Source organism: Theropithecus gelada, chromosome 14 (assembly GCF_003255815.1).
Source record: "Theropithecus gelada isolate Dixy chromosome 14, Tgel_1.0, whole genome shotgun sequence".
Classification (NCBI taxonomy): domain Eukaryota; kingdom Metazoa; phylum Chordata; class Mammalia; order Primates; family Cercopithecidae; genus Theropithecus; species Theropithecus gelada.
Window position 1 is genome coordinate 29,618,939 of NC_037682.1, and position 23,338 is coordinate 29,642,276.

General features: G+C 39.0%; 1 protein-coding gene across 1 annotated transcript in view; it reads right to left on the reverse strand.

Moving 5' to 3' along the window:
• Positions 1–23,338, reverse strand: part of TRIM44 (tripartite motif containing 44) — a 135,493-nt gene that overhangs the window by 91,049 nt on the left and 21,106 nt on the right. Inside the window, exon 2 of the mRNA XM_025356132.1 lies at positions 21,352–21,429. Coding sequence (XP_025211917.1) covers positions 21,352–21,429 — 78 coding nt within the window. The remainder of the gene's footprint in view (positions 1–21,351; positions 21,430–23,338) is intronic.

The window sequence follows — 23,338 nt, forward strand, 5'->3', positions numbered from 1 at the left end:
GCCCAAATTCAGGCACACAGTACGTAGCAGATTTTGAACCCAAGTAGTTTGACTATACAATCTGCTTTCTGACCACAACATTATTCTCCTACATCTTCCCTTCAAATGTCGACTTGCTTCCTCTATTCCCCTTAATGACACCATGATTTAGGCAGTTATCAGGCTCCAAACTCTGGAGCCAAGTTTTATTTTCTCCACCAGATAATAGGTCTCTTGACTTACTACTACCTCAAGGAGAAATTATGACACCTTAACTAAGAGCCCTGCAAAAAATGGTGGGCAATACATTCTGACTGAAGGTCAGAGGCCATCTCACATCTGTCCCTTCACCAGTATGGCTGCAGAGATGTTGCCCCATATGCATGAAAATCCCCTTCTTTTCTTTGTATTCCCTTCCACATACTCCCTGCTAGACATCTAGACCCATGCTTCAAGGCTCCACTTTAGCACCCCCTGCTCACTCCACCTAGACCTTTTAACCTAGTCCCACTGCCCCCTGCACCACTACCTCGCTAAAACAAAATTCAAAGTCGCAAAGAACTCTTGAGTGATTTGAGGACACTGGTTAGTATCTTGCTTCTACCTCCAACTTTTTCTTGACCAGCTTTCTCTCTCTTTTCATCTCCATTTGGCCTTGAATCCTTGGCTTTCTAACCTTGATCTCAAATCCCACCTTTGGCCCCTTCAAACTTAGTGATCATATGTGCCCTTCACTCCCTCTGCCTTGGTGCTTGGAATTCAGCTTTCTCTTATATAGTCTTTTTCTTGGCTTATAGCTTTGACTCCCAGACACAAATGCTTTTGGATATTGTTTGGATCTATGTCTCTACCCAAATCTCACATTCAATTGTAATCCACAGTGTGGGAGGTGGGGCCTCGTGGGAGATGACTGGATCATAAGGGTGGAGTTCTCATGAGTGGTTTACCACCATCCCTCTTGATACTGCATAGTGAGGGAGCTCTCACAAGATCTGGTTTAAAAATGGGCAGCACTTCCTTCCTCTCTCTTCCTCCTGCTCCAGCCACGTATGACATGCCTGCTTCCCCTTCACTTTCACTGACTGAAAATTTTCTGAGGCCTCCCCAGAAGCCACTATTTTTCCTGTACAGCCTGCAGAACCGTGAGCCAATTAAGCCTCTTTTCTTTATAAATTACCCAGTCTCAGGTAGTTCTTTATAACAATGCAAGAATGGACTAATACACCCCCTATCTCAGTCAGACTACTCCATCCTTCCTCTACTTGTGGCCAGAGTACTTCTTCAGAAGACATGTCCTTGTATACACACACACACATACACATAGAGAATAATACATGCTCAGGACCATATTTCCTAGAGGCTTTGTACTTTAAAGGGCCTAATAAACACTCGAATTGAATCAGTTAATCAACTGTGAAGTAGACAGCAACTGTGTTCCCCAGTTACCTGAGACACAGCCACAGTTGACTGTCAAGCACCCCTTAACGGGAGAGATGGATGTCTAACCACTATAACTGTGGCATCGCCGCCAAGCATCCTTTCCTCCCAGGGCTGCTTGTTCATGCTGTCAGCTGCTATGACTTTATTGCCATGACAACTTGATGTGTAACCCAGTGACATGACACTGAATTGGATGCAACAGAAAGCAGTTCACTGGGGATGGTGGCTTCACTTTTACTCAATACTAATGCTTGCTCTTAAGTTGCTTCTTTCTTTGCTTGACCCCAGGGTGGCAATAAAGAAAGCAATCACAAACTTCTGAGCAAACAAATTCTGGGTGGCCCCTGCTATAGGAATGTGAAACTAGAAGAATGTGTCCCCAGAGACACCCAGGACTTGTAACAACCAAGAATAAGCGTGAGAACTTCTATTCCATCTTGTTTTCCTGCTTTCTTAACACCTTAGCCTATGCATAAACCAGAAAGACAACTTCTGCTTTGGGAACTATCGTGTAGGAAGTGGGAGGTTGAAAGTGACACTGAAAATTTGAGGGGCAACTATACAGAATTTATACTATTTTTAAGTCGTGACTTAAAATAAGTTAGACTTGAATATACAAAGAAAGCCTATTTTATCTGCTGAAGATTAAAGCAATTCTTAAATAAGACTCAATCTCCACTCCAGTTCTCTCAAGCAGTTTCCCTATAAAGCCAGTTATTTGTATTTTATTAAAAACACAACACCAAAACAACTGCATACCGCCATGAATACTCAGGAAAGGGCACTGAGACGTAGCTCTCATGTTTGCTGAGTCTTCTTTCCTACAGAGGGTCATAACAGTACAGCATATGGAGTTTGATGTAGTAGAGAAAGGGGTTTGAGGACTGGTTCTGCTAACTCCCTGCTTCTGTAGCTCAGAAAGGTGAAAGTTTCTCCATAAAAAGTTTCTTTGTAAAATGAGGGTAATAACAACATTCCCATAGATATTTTTCTAAACTTAACACAAAATAATACATGGAAAGCACTTAGTGCTCTCTGGGCACACAGAACCATCAGCAGAACCATTCTGCTCATTAGAGGTAACAATAACTGTGAACTTTTATTGTGTGCCTCCCATATGGTATCTACTGAGCTCTCACAGAAAAAGAGCCCCTAATGAGCTTTCCTAAAGAAAAGAGGGAGCCTATGCCCTGGGGAGTTTAGATCTAATTTCCCAGGGGAACATACAAAAGACTTTCTTACTCATCCTAGGCATTGAAAAGTAAAGATATCTATATCAAGGCTCCTTGCCTGAGTTTCAAATAAATGGCCACGAGCTGTCAAGGAGAAATGAATGCCTTTTCTAATTTGATCAGATCTGACTGCCCAACATCTCAGAGTCAGTCTACTTCAATGATACAGAAACAAAGAAGGATGGGTCACATTCTGTTCCTCTGTACCTACACAAAGTCAGTCTATGGGCATAGTTGGCTTCTCAATCTCACAGCTTGCCTCTCATGGTATTTTCTCTCCTTTGTAGATTGAAACCCTACTCTACTCCCTTAAGGAGCTAACAACCTGCTTACCCAAGAACCACAGTGCTCATTAACTAACTACAGTTGCTAACATATATTTAAGACCGCAAAATCATCTTCCACTGTTTCTTATCTCCTCCTTACAAGTTTTCACTTTCAGGATCTTCATTAATAAAAATATGATTAGTCCTCCTTTATAGATAAAACTGAAGTATATGGACTCATGTCATCTAACTCCAGTATTTGTGCTCTTTCACCAACCCCCCCCCCAAAAAAAAAGAAAAGCATGTCATAATGTAAACTTTTACCCCAAGTCTGAACAAATACTACATTGGAATACCATTCTCAATCCATCTTCTAAAGGTAAAAGTTAATAACTTCTATATAGACGTCACAAAAAGGCAATTTCCTAGCATCTTTAGCCCTGTGACCTTGAACAAGTCACTTAACCTCTTAAATCTTTGTTTCTTCATTTGTAAAAGGGGATTATAATGTCTAACTAAATGAGCTCAGTTAGGAAGTAGGGAGACATGGTAGAATCTATTTCACCTGCTGTAGAAGTAAACAAAAGTCATTAAACAAGGGGATGGACATCCATTGAATCACTGGGTTGAATGAAATGTCTCTTCGTAGGTGCAAAGACCTGACAAATTCTGCCCTTTGGCTAAATGCAGTCAATCAGGAGAGAGGCAGTGTTCTCAAATTTTATATTTATATATATGTATAAGCATCTACATATAGATCTGAGGTAGACTGAGAGTTGCATTCTGCAGGTTTGGTCTAAAAATATCAAAGAAAACACCTTTTTCCCTTATCAAATCTGATTTTATTTCTTTAACTGAATGAGAACTTGAACTAACAGGGAAAGAGGAAGGAGGGGGATAGGAGAGCAGCAGGCCCTTAAATAAAAATCTAGGTGATTTTATCACTATTATCACAATAAAGTTTTATATCTAGGTACCCCGGCTCCTAAATTAACTGTCAAATACAATCCTGCACTGGAAACCTGAAGCGTGGCTGCTACGGGGGAGTCCTGACAGCTTCACTTCCCTCTCCAGGTTCGCTGTGTAATCAGCCCTTCAAGCTTTTGGCAAAGAGTATATTATCAAGTCTCCTGTCAGTGCAGAGAGGAGCTGGAGCAGGGGGAAGAAGACATCACAAAGTGTTAATTTTATTAAGCCATTTAAAGCTCAATCCCTTTGCTTTGTAACAATGCTCCAGTCCACCAGGCAGCTTGGAAACCATGCCCACCTGGTTTTAAATGACTATAATCTATTGGTGCTGTGGTTCAGTTAGGAGGTCTGGGGCTCCAGTAAGAAAGAGAAGGATAAGATAAAGCTGCAGGGGAAGGGAAAAGAGGAGGTAGGAAGGGAGTGAAGAATCTCAGTAGCGTTTACTTTAAAGTGGGAATATATTTCCTAATGTGTTTCTTAAATTTAACTTAACTTCTTTATTTTTCTTATAATTGGGCACCAAGCAGTTCTACTAACTAGGGAGTCTGCTTCATAACAATAAACATAGTTGCTTCTATGCACTGATTTCTTCTTTCTATTGGGAATATATGGACACACAACTACACACTCCCAAGGCAGATACATTTGCCTTGACTTGAACAGACAACAGACTTATGCTGAACTACTGCCAGTTACTCTGCAGCCAGGCAAGACCCACAGAGTAAGCGAGCCAACCAACCACACCAAGGGAACCCAAAAGTGGAGACAGAACTCAATTTATTTGCAAGTCATTATCACTCAGACAGGTATCAATGGCCCCTTAAAACATGCAATTGGTGTCACTATTCCTAGGAAGTGTTAACTGATCAAAGCATAGAATTATTTATAAACAGGTGGCTTACTTTTCTCTGCAAGGCTTGGAAGATTTCCAGAACTTTGTGGGGAGGAAGTTGCCCTCACGTACCCTTGCCCTTCTGCTGGAAGTAGTGGTTATTTTCCGGACTGGAGGCTAACAGCAGCCACCATTTATAGGAGGCTGTACTCTGCACTTTTTTGTAACAGGATCTCACTATGTTGCCCAGGCTGGAGTGCAGTGGTACAGCCATGGCTCACTGTAGCCTCAATCTCCTGGGATCAAGAGATCCTCCCACCTCAGTCTCCCAAGTAGCTGGGACTACAGGCACGTGCCTCTACACCTGGCTAATTTTTTTTTTTTAATTTTTAGTAGAGATGGGGGTCTCCTTATGTACTCAGCACTTTAAATGGATTATCTCACTTAGTTTTCCCAACAACCTATGAAATATGTACTATTATTCCCTATTTTGGAACTGAAAAAAAAAAAAATCTGAGAAATGAAGAGATTAAGCACAGATTTGCCCAAGGTCAGATAGCTATCAATGCTGGAGCTGATGAGGCAATTCCCAAGCCTGAACTTTTAATAATTGTAGTATACTGCCTCCTCCTGCCAGAGGCTAACATCAGGTTTTTAACCCTCATCCCTGTCAGGAAAAGAAAAGGAAAAAGAAAATTAATATTCACTGCTGACACTCCAAGTGAATGGTTGAAAAAAGTGATTCAGGCAGTAATCTTGTTCTCTTTCAACAGCTTTACTGAGATATAATTCACATGTTTTACAATTTACCCGTTTAAAGTATACAATTTTGTGGTTTGCAGTATATTCCCAGAGTTGTGCAACCATCACCACCATTGGTTTTAAAACATTTTCATCATCCCCAAAAGAAACCCCATTGCTATTAGCAGTCACCCCACATTCCTCCGTCTCCTTCAGTCCCATACAGTATTGAGTCTCTATCTCTATATATTTGCCTATTCTGAACATCTTATATAGATAGAATCATATATTTGGTTAAAGAATATATAAAGAATATAAAGAATAACTTCTTTAACTATTGATGGGGTTCAAGATATGCTATCCCAAAATATGTCTGTAGGAGGCCATGCCACCCCAAAACATGCCTCTTTGGCAGAAGAATTGTTTTGAGCTGATTATTTGGAGAAACTGCAAATACAGGAATAGTACTGAAAACAAGAAAAGCTACCCTTTTGTAAGAGAAATGTACATCTGTAAAGGAAATCTCCATTTACAGGGGTGTCTCCCTCTCTATACCAGGAAGAGAAGGATGACTCCCAATCACTAGAAACTCTTTTGTTATAAATGGAGAAGGCACTAACTTAAATCTGCATAACAAACTTTACCTTTGTTTACTATGCTTTTCCTGGGCATCTCCCCGTAACTAGCCTTCCCTTCCATGGTATTTATGCCTGAACTCAAAGCCACCTCTTTGGGATTTACTTATCTTCCCTTAGGTATCCCATGCACACATGAGGTATGTATGTTAATAAACTTCTGTTTTTCTCTTGGTAATCTGTCTTTGTTAAAAGGGTCTGTCTCAACTAAGAACTCTGAAAGGTAGAGAGGAAAATTATTGTTCAGGATCCCAGTTTTCTAAATTGAGATTCAACGATGGAACTGGATTCAAATGATAAAATTGTATCCATTTATAAGATATAACATTAGGTGAAAAAAAGTAGGATACAAAGCTCTCTCTCTCTAATCCCTCTCTCCCTCTCTCTCTCTCTCTCTATATATATATATATATGTGTGTGTGTATATATATGTATGTATGTATGTGTGTGTGTGTGTATATATATATATATAAAAAGCAAACTAAATATGGCCTGAAAAGGACTTTGTAATTCTCTATTTGAGTCCTTGTGGATGAACTGTAACCTAACTTAATAAGATAGACAAGATTGAAAACCTAACTTAGGAGTATGCGCCTGTAACAATCACTGAGTCTTGGCCAATCCCAGCAGCCATACTTCAAACCAGTCATACACTGCTGAGGGTTCAAACTGTGTGCAAATAAGGCAAATGCTGAACTGTAACCAATCCAGCTGTTTCTGTACCTCACTTCCAATTTCTGTATGTCACTTTATTTATTTATCTTTTTGTCTATAAATTTGTTCTGACCACAAGGCATCCCTGGAGTCTCTCTGAATCTGCTGTGATTCTGGAGGCTGCCCAATTCACAAATTGTTCATTTTTCAATTAGACTCCTTTAAATTTAATTTAGCTGACATTTTTGTTTAAACAAATGGTGTCACAAGTGGGGTCTGAAGTACAGCTTCTAATGACCCCCAGGAGTGCTGAGTGAACAAGTAAGGTGCCCGCAGGATCCACTTGCGCCCTCTGATCTCTCAGAGTGGCTGGGAAGCGTTAAGTTCTCTCTCGGATTTCAGAGCTCCTCGGATTTGCATTTTGAACTCTCTGAGTTTCTTTGAGCAAATTTCTGATCCAAACTGGGTTTAGAAGTCACGACGGAAACTGGGCTGGGTCCAGCAATGGATTTGATCTGGTAATTAACTGGCTTGGATCCAGTTAGAGGCCTCTTACATCTGACTGGGTCAGAAAGAAACTGACAGCAAATGGTAGTATTTTAGGGGTACAAAATTTGGCGATTAAAGATTTGCAAGGATTTTTTTGTTTGATCCCTTTGTTTCACTTTTCTTGCCCACTTAGGTAGGAAAAATCATTGGCTAAGTTAATCAAGGGAATCTGAGAGCAAAGCCAATATTTTATGTAAAAATGGGATCCTTAATTTCTGAAAAACTGAGTTCCTTCTGGCTTATACATTAGGCACAGGAGGCAGCAAAGTCTTAAAGAAAACGATGAAATCTTACTAAAGGTAACTTATGGTAGAATGTTCTGAATAAACAACAATGCATTGAAGTGCATTTACAAATGAGAGCCTCCAAAAATTAAATGTTTATCTTTCAGCTTAGTTACTATCCCGATCCAAAGGAAATAGACTGCAGCACCAATTGGCTGACTTTGGATAAGTAATGGGGTACATTTTACCTGAGTAAAGGAAGGGATTGGGGTAGAGGTCCTCCCCTCAGTAAAGTCCTTCTTGGTTAAAAATGGAATAAAGGTGACAGGGTCCAACCAAGGGCAAGTTTGAGTCCTGCCAGTTCAATATTGGGTGCTAAGCAGAGTGACTAATTTCTAGGTTTAGTCACATATATATTCCTCTGGCCAGAATTAAAAATGTTAACTGAGTCACCCCATGTAACTCCTTGGGTGGCAACTTGCAAAACTGAGAGGTTTTTGCTGCGGATCCATGAAACAAAAAAGATGATTTTCCTTTATGATGCAGCTTGGCCCCCGGGGTTATAGTGTGGCAAGCAGGGTCACTAGGGCCTCTCAGGGAAAAGGAACCCAGAAGTCTGGCCTGCCAGCAAAATGGTAAGAACTACTTACCAGTCAGACTCTGGCCTCTCTCTCTGTGCAAACCGGTCAAACGAATTGTAAAAGTCACTGTTTATCTCCTCTATAAAGTTAGCATTAACACAAAAAAAGAATTCTGAGGCTGGTCTTAAGCTGTAGTGAATCTAGTGTGCTTTGCGTCTTTCTGTATTGTTTTGTCATTAAGAGGGGTACCTTAGGATAAAATGCCTGCCTAGGACCCCATAAGCCTGCTGTTCAAGACGGTCCAGAAAACTGGTCTGTTATGTCCTTGGGAGCTCGACCTTGTAACCACATGGCTGTGGTTTCTCTTTTCACAATGGCAGCCTGGGTTCAGGGTTCAATTCCCGGCTTAGGGAATGAGTACTTTCTGGTTTGAGATCTGCATGACCTTTATCATTTGTTGATTCTTTTTCCCTCCATGAACTATCTTAAATTTTCCTTTTTCTGAGCATAGAAATTGGCCATTTGGCCTAGTCAGTTGGGTAATAAAAGATTTAAAAGGACTTTTTTTTTTTAAAAGAGCGCTATAGTTAAACGTCAGCTTAATTAAAAGCAGATATTCAAGCTCTAACAACCTGGGACTCCTGGGGAAAAACGGGGTGCAAAAGACCCCGTTTTGGGGTGGGGGCGGAAACAAACCTGTTTTCCTCATGGAACCCCAGGAATTGGAAATGGATAGATCTACCCAAAATCTAAGGCTCTGTTCTTTTTGGGATCGAGGATCTGGTATAAAAATGGGACCTTTAATTTTGGGGCCCCTGGTTTGCCTTCCAGCTGTGCCTGCTTATTATATTAGGCCTTAGAAACTGCATGCTTTCCTGGCCCTGTTCTTCTAAGGACTCTACCCTAAAGCCAGTAATCCAATTTAAAAAAATTTAAAAACTGGCAAATGAAAAATCTTACAACTACTGGATCTTCTGTGTAGTTATACGTGCATTGTGTGTGTAATGTTTATATAAAACAGCTCTAATTAATTGACTTTAAGAATAAGCCCTTAAATATTTTGTCAGAAAAATAAAAACTGTAATATTTCAGTTCACGTAACTTTAGTAATCTCTGGGAAATTAAAACTGCTTTTAAAAATTGTTCAATTTACCTACTTTGGAGCATTATATTATAGATAAGGCCTGGGGACATGTGGAATTAGCCATGCCTCCTAGCTATGCAAAGAAGGTTATAAAGAAAAGAGATTTTATATAAGAAAGGATTTTGTATGGGTAATTCTTGTCTTAAAGTAAAATAACTGGTTGTTTAAAAAGAGGGATATTTAGGATAAGTTAGAAAATCCACACAACATAGATGGTCTATGTTAAGTTGTGAAAGGATTCATGAAAGGAAATGTATGCATCAAAAGTAAAAGTTGTTAAGAGTTACCGTTACAACATGTGATTAAAACTACTGAAAAAATAGTTTTATATGCAAGATGTGTGAGGAGAATGAAATGTATATTTGGTAAAAGATTATAAGGCATGGGAATGTAAATTTTTGCCTGAAGGATTAAAGGGTTAAAGGATTGTTTTAAATTAGATAAGAATAAGCTAAAGGTTTGAACAAGTTGTGGAAGGCCTGTAAAAACCTTGTAAAACAAATTCTGAGTATGACCACCTCGACTAAATTTAAAGTAGTATTTTCTGGTTTTTCAGTAAATTGAACATAGAAACAAAAGCACTGATCTGCTTTTAAACAAAAATTTGTAAAGGGCTATAAAAGGTTTATGAAAATCTCACCTTATGGTCAAACTGATTAAGATTGGAAAAATTTGTCTTTAATGTTTTATTAAAAATTGGGGTTGACATTAATAGTACAGTAATGCAACAGTGAAATTTGGCTGTCTCTCTTGAACAAGATTTTCAAGTAATATTAAAAGATAATGAAACATTTTTGCCTTTTATTTAATTAATTACTTAATTTTTTTTTTGAGACGGAGTTTTGCTCTTGTTGCTCAGGCTGGAGTGCAGTGGCATGATCTCGGCTCACTGCAATCTCCACCTCCGGGTTCAAGCAATTCTTCTGCCTCAGCCTCCCAAGTAGCTGGGATTACAGGCATGCACCACCACGCCCAGCTAATTTTTGTATTTGTCATAGAGACAGGTTTTCACCATGTTGGTCAGGAAGGTCTTGATCTCTTGACCTCATGATCCACCTGCCTCGGCTTCCCAAAGTGCTGGGATTAGAGGCGTGAGCCACTGTGCTCGGCCTTTGATTGCCTTTTAAATTAACTACCAAAAAAGGGGCAGAGGGAAAGACAAGAGACACATGATTTGGAAAGTTAAGTCTTCACTCTATCAACGAGTAAAGGTTTTTAGCTTTTAAAAAACCTTTGACTCATCATTTTGGCTAAATGAATGACTTATGGTAACCTGGAATTCTATTTCATAGTATCAAGTGTTTTAAACCTTTAACATATTTGATAGGGTAGCAAAATCAAATTTCAGTTTCAAAATTGCCTTTTCTTTCCTCTAACATTGAAATGCTACAGAGGGCCCCTAAAGCATCCAAAAGAGAGATAAACAGATGTGACATGTTACATGGGAAGCACTGTCAAAAAATAAAAAAGTTTAATCTTCTTCAGATTATATTTTAGTGAGTGATATTAACATATGTTACAAAGTTGTATGGGATCTCTAAAATTCTAGTACGTCTGAGTATACGCTATTAATCATAATTGTGGTTATGTTATTGCAGATCACATAAATAACCAAATTTCCTTATCAATTGTGTTTTCATCTATAACGATTTAAAGTTATTCCCACAGTTAATTGTTTAATGCTGATGCAGTTTCTGAAAACCTCACGAGGACACAAAATCCTAGAATATCGTGTCTTTTACGAGGTTCAGGAAAGGATGAAAAGGACCCTAAAAAGTACTCTTCAATACAGGTTTCTAACAACTTCAGAATCATATCATTTGAACTGGGTAAGAATTCCTGGAACTTTAATGAAAAGACAGACTGGTTTATAAAACTGCTAACTCAAGCAGAACAAAATTAGCTACCAAGAATATACTTTGTCAGATTTTAATGCTAAATCAGCTGATACTGAAATTGTTTAGATACACAATTTGAATGAACTCTATGGTCTAAGTCAAATCACCCAAGATAACCCATCAGTTATCAGTGCTCTGCACCTAGTTTGAAGAAACAACTGGTATTCAAAGAGGACATAAGTCTAATGTTAATTAAGCATGGACTAATGGAGACCCAGGATGGGCACCTTGTCCTTCCTGAGTCCTTAAAGCTTTTGTTATTACAAGTTCTGCATTCCGAGACTTGACATGGAAAAGATAAAACGATCCAAATTGAATATATTGGTGTCGTGACTTACAAATTGCTAAAATAGTTTATAAACAATGTTTGGTCCTATATTCCTGGGAAAACAATCAAAGCTTCAGGTACATTTGGTCATCTGATGGGCCATTTAAACATTTTATAAAAAGTTTCATTCAACTGTTATTTTCAACGCATCTTTTCTGGTTGTATAAAAGCTCTCCCATGCAAGAGGGCTAATGTTATAACGCTAAGTAATTATGCCACAGTGTATTTTCACCAGGTAAATAAAGCTTTTTTATGGTTCACTGAGGACAGTCAACCCCTTCACAATCTAGAACCCAAAGACTGGGTCATCTAAGAACATCAGTGAAAGACCGCCCTTGCCATCCACATTGCAGCAAAACTTTGGAACCCTGAATTTTGGATTCATAATCTCACAACTGAGAAGGGTCCCCCTTCACTCTTAGAAATGTACACCCATTGAAACACTTAGTGTAAACTTACTACGTAAGTCTCTCCCCAGAAGATGGCATCCTTGATGTGAACAGCTTTTCCTATGATCACAGATCAAGACTTCTACTATCATAAGACTCTTATCTTTGAATATTTTTTCTTATTTATGCTTCTATGAACAACAGAAATGAAAAGGGGATCTGTTGTGTGCACTTACAGGGTATACTTTTATTTGTGAAGGATTTTGCAGCCAGCCTTATTCATGGATAACCTTATACTTTATAAGGTAAAAGATGAAGGCCCAATGTAGGTTAGAAACCTTAATGGTACATATGTTGCCTCATCATCAGTCAGAAACAGAACATTAATTCACTCTTCTTAACCCACATCATGAATTAAAGAGAATACTGCAGGAAGCTTTCACTCTTCTAGAAGGGCATCATTTGTTAGGTCCTTTGTCCATGATTCGGAATAAAAAAGGCAATGATTAGAAACATATCCCACATAATCAGCTCGAAAGCAGATTCTTCTGTAAAGGCTATGGTTACACAACAGACTTCAAATTCTCTTGTGAAAATTAAGCTAAATAATAGAATTGACTAAACAGAAAAGTATCTGTGTATGAGCAGTTGTTGGCACCTGTGTCCCATGGAGAAAAAATCTGGTATTATAGAGATTCAGTTGTTGGGGATTAACAAAAAGACTGCTTAGTTAAGTAAGTAGACTGGTTAGCTCATTCTTTGACCTATTTGATTTTAGGTGGTTGGGTTTATGGGGACCCTGGGTAAGGAGCATACTCCAAACTCTTGGTATTATCCTCCCAATAGTCATAATAATAGTTTCCCTAGCACACTCTATTCTTTCAAAGGTTTTAAATGTTTGCATACAGCCACCTCCAGAATGTCAAATGGTCTCTCTTCAACTGGAATGACAAGAGCCAAAAGAAATATTACAGGACACCAAAACCTATGAATGACATGCTGAGACTGGAAACCCAAAATGATGGTAACTAAGGGTGGCACTAAGGCCCTAAGTTTTAGTTACAGTCACCTAAGTGAGAATCTGGTCAAAAGGGAGAATTTTTTAAAACAAAATTATGGGAGGACATTGTTTTGGACTGGGCTCACTAGGCCCCAACAGACCAAACCATACAAAACTGGAGCCGCTCATGCTAAATGTGACACAATCAAACTAAGACTTTAAAGAAACATAGATCCTAGACAGAAAGGACCACGTTTTGTTTTTCTCCTGCAAACAGGATGTTCCAGCATAAAGAGGTACCCACTACTCAGTATCTGTGCCTACCTTTGCAAGACTCACTGTTCTACTGTTTCCCAGTGGGTTTCAAGACCAAATGAAGTACATTTATGATGGTAATACTGACATCAATGACTAAAGTTTTAGTCAATCTCTCAAAATTGAGAAAATGACCAAAAGGGGGGAATTGTTAAAGCAAACTAAATATGGCCTGAGAAGGACTCCGTACTTCTATATTTGAGTCTTTGTGGATGAACTACAACCTTACTTAATAGGTAGATAAGATTGAAAACCTAACTTAGGAGTATGCACCTGTTACAATCGCTGAGTCTTGGCCAATCCCAGCAGCCATAATTCAACCAGTCATACACTGCTGAGTGTTCAAACTGTGTTCAAATAAGGCAAGTGCCAATCTGTAACCAATCCAGTTATTTCTGTACCTCACTTCTAATTTCTGTATGTCATTTATTGTCTACCAATTTGTTCTGACTACGAGGCACCCCTGGAGTCTCTCTGAATCTGCTGTGAGTCTAGGGGGCTGCCCAACTCACGAATCGTCCATTGCTCAATTAAAGTCCTTTAAATTTAATTCGACTGAAGGTTTTTTTGTTTTGTTTTTGTTTTTTTTTAAGACAGAGTCTCGTTCTGTCATCCAGGCTGGAGTGCAGTGATGCGATCTTGGCTCACTGCAAGCTCTGCCTCCTGGGTTCACACCATTCTCCTACCTCAGCCTCCCATGCAGCTGGGACTACAGGTGCCCACCACCATGCCTGGCTAATTTTTTGTATTTTTAGTAGAGACGGGTTTCACCTTGTTTCCAGGATGGTCTCGATCTCCTGACCTCGTGATCTGCCTGCCTTGGCTTCCCAAAGTGTTGGGATTACAGGCGTGATCCACCACACCAGGCCCTGAAGTTTTTCTTCTAACAATATATAACACAGGTTAAACATCCCAAATCCAAAACTCCAAAATCTGAAATCCTCCAAACTCCAAAATTCTTTGAGCACTGACAAAGGAAACACTCACTGAAGCATTTCAGATTGCAGATTTTCAGATTAGGGAAGTTCAACTAGTATAATACAAATATTCGAAAATCCAAAATTCAAAATACTTCTGGTTCCAAACATTTCAGATAAGGGATACTCAATCTATAATACCATTTTATGCACAAAACACAAAGAACCATAATATTACCCAGTTTTTTCCATAGGTGTCTTTCACCTCAAAGTATGGTCTCAAAAGAATGCATGTGACCATGTGCATGAGAATCATCCAGGGTGCATATTTGAAAAGTAGATCTCAGAACCACAAAATTAGATGCTTTGAGTGAGGCTCAAGAATCAGCATTTCTTTATAAAAAGTAAGTATCCAAAGTTTACAAGCCACTGCAGGGATAAAAAAAAAAAAAAATTGGTGATTTTCTTTCTCTCTTCTTTAGACTTGTCTGTCCTGTGTCTTCTACATTTTTCTACAGAAAACATATACAGATAGTCCCCACACAACGGTCTGACTTACTATTTTTCTACTTTATGATGGTGCAAACGTGCTACCATTCAATAGAAACTGTACTTCAAGTACCTATACAACTATTCTAGCCTATTCGGCTAGGCGTGGTGGCTCACACCTGTAATCCCAGCACTTTGGGAGGCCGAGACAGGCGGATCACGAGGTCAGGAGATCAAGACCATCCTGGCTAACACAGTGAAACCCTGTCTCTACTAAAAATACAAAAAATTAGCTGGGCATGGTGGCGGGTACTTGTAGTCCTAACTACTTGGAGGCTGAGGCAGGAGAATGGCGTGAACCCGGGAGGCGGAGCTTGCAGTGAGCTGAGATCATACCACTGCACTCCAGCCTGGGCAACAGAGCGAGACTCTGTCTCAAAAATAAATAAATAAAAATAAAATAAATAAATAAATAAAAGTAAGCCTATTCAACACTTTATTATGAAGTAGGCTTTGGTTAGATTATTTTGCCCAACTATAGACTAATGTAAGTGTTCTGCGCGCGTTTAAGGTAGGCTAAGCTATGATGTTCAGAATGTTGGATGTATTAAATGCATTTTTGACATAATATTTTCAACTTATGATGGGTTTATTAGGATGTAATCCCACTGTAAGTCAAGGAATATCGGTATTTCTTTTATAATTGGGTAGGGGAGGATGAGAGGGATAAGCTGTTTTGTTTTGATAAAGCCAGGGGAATGGTGAAGGAGGGAAAGAGCTTGTTTCTCCTTTTTTTCCTGCCCAAGTGTCTACAGAGGACAAAAAGGGGCCACATTTACTTCTTCCCAGAGCAGGCCTGAGGGAGCACAGGTATTTTTCCCAATTGATGTCCTTCACTAATCAGGTCAACCTGTGGAAGCACTTGCCTCAGTTCTTCATTTAGCGAGGACTAAATGCTCTGAGGGTTATGGCTTTTTTGCCATCTCCCCACATTTTCTGTTGGAAAAGGCCATTCTCCAGTCCTGGTTCTCTGGAATTGTGGGGGACTGTGCTATGGCACAGGATCCCAGTAAAAGGAGGTAAAAGAAGAGTGTGAGGAAAAAATAATCAGTTAAGGGTCATATTGCTAGGGATGCCAGGCTATATATACATGTATTTACCCATGGATTCAATAATAGTGTATAGGTGAAGAACATGAAGTAAGACAAATCTCGAGTTAAGCCCTGGTCCCATCACTTACTAGCAAGCTATTTAATCCCTCTAAGTCTCAGAATGCTCATCCACAAAACAAAACAAACACTTATTTTTATAGGGTTGCTATAATAGATAATACGTATCAATTACTATGTGCCAGGCTCCATGCTAATAAGGGCTAATAAGATACAGAGATAAAATAAATATAACTCATGACCTCCAAAATTCCTACTTACAACTTTTTAAATCAAAAGTACAGAAATAGGTCAATAATTCTAATAACTCATCAACCACATGAACACTTTCATATGTAACAACTTGATAACTGAAGCATCTCAATTCTCTGCTTCGGGGGGTTGAATAAACAGTGCCCCAGCGAATACTTCTTTTTTGGCACAGGGCAAGGATCAAGATGATGCCTGGCTTGACCCTTGTGAATAATAGGACACAATAATAAGAATTTCAAATTAGGTTTTGCTTATATTCATCACTACCTATACATTAAAAATTTACATTTTTTGACAAGAATCTGATTATCACAGAAGAGTGAAGGACTGGGCTGTGTTCCATGCCAATGATATCGCTATGAAAAATGACTGCAAAGTTCTTTTGCAATTATAAAATGCTACATCAACACTGAAATAAAAAAAGAAAACCACTCTTGGGTTTATTTAACTAATTTCACGTTGCTAGATAATGGTGTGGTTTCACACTTCAGTAAGAATACCTCTAGAGGCTAGAGGAAACAAAAGGAAAAAAACCTGCTGTTTTAGGAAGTCTTGGGTATGATCAGATCCCCTGTTTAATCCCACTCCAGTCACACAGAATAACGTGAGCCACTTGGCTCAAGTTTTAAGATGCTTCTTTTTTGAGACTATAAGATTAGTAAGAATTCAAGATACACAACTGTGTTAACTGTTTGCTTCAAGCACACCAGTTACAGGAAACAATGAACAGTGCATATCAGAGGGAAAGAAAAGCAATCAATACATAATAGAGAGAAAATGGCTGTTATTAACTACATAATAAGAGGTTAGTTTGATTGAGCTTAGCATGTTGTACTTTTGGTTCAGTGCTTTCTGAGGACTGGGCAGGGGGAAGGGAGGAAAGGGAATCAATGTGTTTTCTAAGCCTAGGTTACCTCTGAGTAAACTGTGAAAGATAACTGCATAGTCACTACAAAGGAAAGCTATGAAGATAAAGAACTAAGAAAGCTTTAAATTTTTTAAAAATCCAAGTATAGACACACATATACACACATACCCCTGACTGATTACATTTTTAAATTTCCCTAAAGCCTAGCATAAATGTACGCAATCTACAGATAAGTAGCCTGCTTGTGCAACAGGTGTTTCAGAAAAGTTTGGCTGGAGAAAAAAAAGTTGGCAAACTAAATCAAGTCAAACACATTAGGGCAGCGTATTATGTAAAAGACTACTTCCTACTAATCCTTTTGACAAACTAAAGATTGTTCGTTATTAAAAGTAATCTTCTTCCATGATATAGAGGGTTCTAGATGCCCAGAGGTATGTACCCTTTAAAACAGGGCTCACCACAGCAACATGCATGCACAAAACTTCATTTGGTCCTGTGCCCTATTTCTCAACCATCAGTGGCTCTGGTTCCTCTCTTCAGGCTCACCCATAATGGCTGGCTGTTCCTGAATTTCCTCTGATTTTAGAACTCAGCCTATACCTCAACCATGGCAGGGAGGTTTGATCATCCTCCTAAATCCTGACCAGGATCTCTTTCCCTCTTTTCGGCTTTGCTACTTCTCTGTTGGAAGTGACAGTGTAAAGCAGTCCTGTCCTTTTAGCCTGAGCTGACTTCCCAAACCTACCTCTTTTTCCCCTCCCTACTTCTTTCCTACCTCTGCTCAACTTGTTTGTTTCATAAGCCTAGATTTTTATCTACCTTTTTTCAAAGTTGAAATCACCTGGACTTATTTCTAAGGGCTCTTCTACTTGTTCAAAAGAGTGGGAAAAAAATCATTAACATAGAGGAAAACAGCTAATGTACAGCACAGAGGTTCTCAAAGTGTGATACTTCAACCAGCAACATCAGCATCACCTGATAATTTCACAGAAATGAACACTGTCTAGCCACCCCAGGCCAGCTGAATAAAAAACTCTGGTGGTGGGACCAGTACTCTATATTTTAGTACGTCTTCTGGGTGATTTTCATGCACACTGAAGTTTAAGAACCTCTGGATCTGGAAGAAAAGAAGATGCCTGACAAAATGTTTGGATAAAATGAGGCATCTCATTAAACAGAATCAAGTCTATATTATTGACACAGAAGAATATCTAAGATATTCTACATAAAGGAAAAAGCAGTTGTAAAACTATGGGTATAATTTAGCAAAAAACAATTTTGAAAATGTACTTCTACATGGAAAAATGTCTAGAAGGTTACATACTAAACGGTTAACAGTGGCTAACTTGGGGGAGATTTTACTTTTTCTTTATGAATAGCTGTATTTTTAAATCTATAAGCATGTATTATTTTATAATTTAAAAAAATGATTAATCTAGACATCTTCTACTCCTCTCTAGCAAAACTCAAGAGGTAAAAATTAACTCATTTCCCAATAGGCTTCAGTGTCTGGACTAATCAAGCTTTGTGATGCTTTAGGGAATTCTAGAGGAAGTGAGGCAGAGATAGTGCTCAGTCCTCCATGACTCAATCAGTGCTTCTATGTAAAGCCTCTGTGCCAGGAAATGACAGGTCACAAAGTCTAACAGATTTCTGCCCTTCTTAAATAGGCCAACTCAAAAAGGGGATGGTGGGGCTCTGTGGGAAAACAGAACAGACAAAAATTTAAGGGTTGTCTTGGAAGATGCCAATTTATTTCTAGGAAAATCTTCTTTGTTGCAGAAATTATACATTTAAGTGGCCCATTTTTTACCCCCATTCCTGATCTGGCAGTCATTCTGCAATTATCCTTCATCTTCCTTCAAGCTGGCTCCGAGTATATACAGCATATGTTTGTGGTAGACTAAAAAGGGGCTTGAAAATAAAATAGGTTGGTAGTAAATGATCCAGGGCAAAATAAAGAGAGTAAAAAACAGGTGCAGGTAGACACACATACCCAGTCAGGTCCTTACAAATATCCTTTACCTTATGATGCATCAAGGGAAAAGCCTGACACTTCCAGGGATTCCTCTGATGCGACCACTCAGTCGTTTCACTTTCTGGCAAGCTTTCCATCAGAAGCACTACATGCATTCATAAAGCACCCCAAAGCACTTTACCTGTATTATAGTCATAGAGAACACTCAGTGTGATTTGCACACATCCGCTCCCTCTTCACTGCCCTGCTAATTATAAATTTAGTGGAAACAGAATATGGTTGTCTCCTGCAGAACAGGAGTTGCCTCAGAAACCAGAGAAACTTGGCAAGAAAAGCTTTCAGTAACTTTTAATAAGTGGTTCATCCTAACTAAAGGAAAGACTTTTATCAGGGGTCCCCCTACTTTGAGCTAGGAAAGTTGATAAATGTTACTCCAATTTTTTTCTGTCTACCAAGATACTCTCTACTTCTAGAACCCTAACTACACCAGAAGACGAGAGATCTTACCAAAGTCCCCAATATTTTCATTGCCATATGAAGAGAAATTTATTTTTGCGGCTGCAGCCACCTTTTGAAGAGCCCACCAGTCTGTGGCTCTGCCACATATTGTGTTTCAATTTAGAAAACTGCAGCACAATGTGATTATGTGGTAGAAAGGAGATAAAATCCAGTGCTTGGTTTGCAGCATGACATAAAACAAAGAGTACAGGCACTGGAGTCAGAGTTTGAATTCCACATCTGTATTACATTAGATTTGAGCAGATGATTCTACCTTTCTAAACCTCAGTGTTCTTATCAATAAAGCAGGAATAAAATGCTACTTTACAGTGTTGTTAAATAATTAAAAATATTTGAGGGGAGAGCAGGAATGATAAGTTAGCGTTTAATGGGTACAGAATTTCAGTTTGGGATAGTAAAAAAGCTCTAAAGATGGACAGTGGTGATAGTTATACAACCAAGTGTGGCCAGGTGTGGTGGCTCATGCCCATAATCCCAGCACTTTGGGAGACTGAGGAGGGCAGATAGCCTGAGGTCACGAGTTCGAAACCAGCCTGGCCAACATGGTTAAACTCTGTCTCCAGTAAAAATACAAAAAGTTAGCTGAGTGTGGTGGTGTGTGCCTGTAGTCCCAGCCACTCAGGGGGCTGAGGCAGGGAATCACTTGAACCTGGGAGGCGGAGGTTGCAATGAGCTGAGATCATGCCACTGCACTCTAGCCTGGGCACCAGAGTGACACTCCATCTCAAAAAAACAAAAATCAAAAACAAACAAAAAACCAAAGTGAATGTTACAGTTAATGCCATTGAACTGTACACTCAAAAATGGTTAAAATTTTGTACGTATATTTTAGCACAATTATGTAAGAGTCCTAGCAAAGTGCCTAGCTCTCAGTAGATACTCAAGAAATGTTAGTACCATTCCTGTTAAAAAAAAACAAAAACAAAAACAAAACAAAACCTACAGTAAAATGAAATCATGCTCCTTTCCCTATTTAACTGTGAGAAACTTTGATTCTAAGGCAAAGCCAGCTGGCACCAATACCAGGTAGTGCCACAGTAAGTGTCTAGGTAGGAAAGAGAAGGAAGTCTGTGTTAGTCATAGTCCCTCCAGCATGTTCAGTTCCCAGTTTACCTGCACCCCATTATGCTGTCTCCCAGAATATCAATCCGCTAGACCCTGACATATCAAAAAAAAAAAAAGCTGGGACACTTAAAACAGTTGCCAAACCAGACTACAGGTCATAAGGAAAAAAGTATTCTGAGTGGCAGCTGGCTCCTGGAAGCAGTGGAGAGATAAGACGTTAGTGCTGAACACCAACTAAATGAGTCTGGATCCTATGCCAGTCCCTGGCATTAAGATGACCTGTATCTCTCGGCCGGGCGCAGTGGCTCACGTCTGTAGTCCCAGCACTTTGGGAGGCTGAGGCAAGCAGATCACAAGGTCAGGAGTTCAAGACTAGCCTGACCAACATGGTGAAACCCCGTCTCTACTAAAAATACAAAAATTAGCAGGGCATGGTGGTGCACACCTGTAATCCCAGTTAACTCGGGAGGCCGAGGCAGGAGAATGGCTTGGACCCGGGAAGCAGAGGTTGCAGTGAGTCAAGATTGCGCCACTGCACTCCAGTCTGGGCAGCAGAGCGAGACTCTGTCTCAAGAAAAAAAAAAAAAAGATCTGTATTTCTCTCAGACGCCTTTGGCTGCATTTAATGGACACAGAGGACCAAAGATTCAAAGACTCCCAGTAAAGGAGGATTAAAAATGAACTTGTCTGCAGTTCAGGGAAAGCAATTAATGATTATGTGTTGTAAGTCATAAAATAGAGAAGGGGAAAAATAGACGACTTATCTCTAGGCATATCAGAACACTGTTTCTGATGGGCAGGCTTAATTAAATCTTAATGCAATGTTCAGAGAGATGATCATCAACACCCCACAATTTTAGCTCAAGGAGAATGAAATGCTTGGGGTACAACACCCAATCAATTCCAAACAATACTTACTTTAGGGTCTGAGCTCTTGAACTTCAACCTTTCCACCAATTCGATCATAGCCGCCTTCAGTCCACCTGAGTCTTTGCTCTAGAAGTAAGAAAAGTGAGGGGTCACTAGACAGCATTTTGTTGCTCTCTCAAACACAAACAGCATTTTGGAGGACAATGAAATAAAAAGCAACTTTTTCTTAGCAGCCAAGAGAGCTAAACAACTAAGGAGAGGTGCATTGTCCCTCTTTCCCTTCTCTATGGACAAACAGTGTCAGGACATAAACTGCCCAGTGACTGGCAGAACTATATGGAATGAAAATTAAATACAATTTGTATAGGCTGACTCACTGCTTCACCTCAGGCTCAACTGTGCCAGTGTTCACTGTGCCTCTACAAAAGACAGTCCCATACAAGATGTCTATTTTACAGACTAGTAATTTTAATTTTGAACCTTTATGCATCAGATACAGAAGTATGCAATATTAAATATACTTATAAAAATAAAACAAATAGTCTGAAATTTAATTACGAATGGAACTCCAGTGTGCTGATTAAGAACACAGGTTTTTTAACTGGGTGTGGTAGCTTGCACCTGTTATTTCAGCTACTCAGGAGGCTGAGGCAGGAGCACTGCTTGAGGCCAGGAGTTCAAGACCAAAAAAACCACAAAACTCATGGGTTTCCGAGTCAGACATATACAGTTCCAATTTTGGATTTGCCATTAACTAGTTGATTGATTTCAGGCAAATTACTAAATTTCTCAAAACCTTCTCCCCCTTCTATAAAATAGTGATAATAAACTGGGCTATTTTGGGGCCTAACTGAAAGTGTTTTAAAAGGTATTAGCACAGTATGTGGCTCACACACAGTGAGTGCTCAAAAATTTCACATGCTATTACTATTAATACAGTATAATGATTTAGAGTCGCACAGTACAATAAAAGACTAATGTTAGCCCCAAATGCAAGCGTATGTATATAATTTCATAATTGCCACAATTAAAAAGTAAAATTGATTTTGATATATTTTACTTAACTCAGTATATTCAAAATATCATTACAACATGTAATTTCAACATGAGATTTTTTTTTCATGTTAGGTCTTTGAAATCTAGTATTTCACAATCATAGCCCAATCAATTTAAACCAGCTACATTACAAGTGCTCCAAAGCCACATGTGACTAGTGACTACTATATTGGTCAGTACAGATTTAGAGCACAGACTACAGCCCTAGTGCCATTAGTCACACACTAGCTGTGTGACCTTAGGCAAGTTACTTAGCCTATGTCTCAATTTCTCTATCTGTAAAACAGAGCCAATAACAGTATCTATTTCATAGGACTATAGTAAGATTAAATTAGTTAATATATGTCAATGTACTCAGAACAGAGCCTGGCACATGGTAAATACAAAAGGAAGTATGAAACAGTTTTACTATCTGTCTCCCTCATGATATTTTCAGTTCCTTAAGGGTAAGAACCGTAATTTTTTTATATCTCTATATCTCTTACGCCCAACATCTAGATGTTGTAAAAAGTCTGAACAAATCAATGAATGAACATATAATCTTAAGACATGAATGCCATAATAATAATACATTATATTGTATATAGGACAATCTAAAATCACAGGAATTCATTTATTTTTTTATCTCAACAATTCTATGAGATAGGTAGGAACATTCATTTTACCAATGAGGGAAAGGAAGCACAAAGAGGTAAAATCACTGTCATTTCTATGCGGTAGAGACAACAAAGAAGCACAAGAAAAGAAAGACACTGCAAATATCTCTTACTCAAAATTGGCCTCTGGATCCGTGATAACATGTCTTCCAAATTTACAGAACTAATTTCAATTCCTCCAAAACAGGAAATACCTAATAAGATTCCACTATATAAATTAAAATATACTAAAGGCTCAATTTTTCCCCCTCTGACCTCTCTTGCCTCTCAAGTCTACACAGTAAAAATCAGACACAACATGACTACAACCAATATCTACTTTA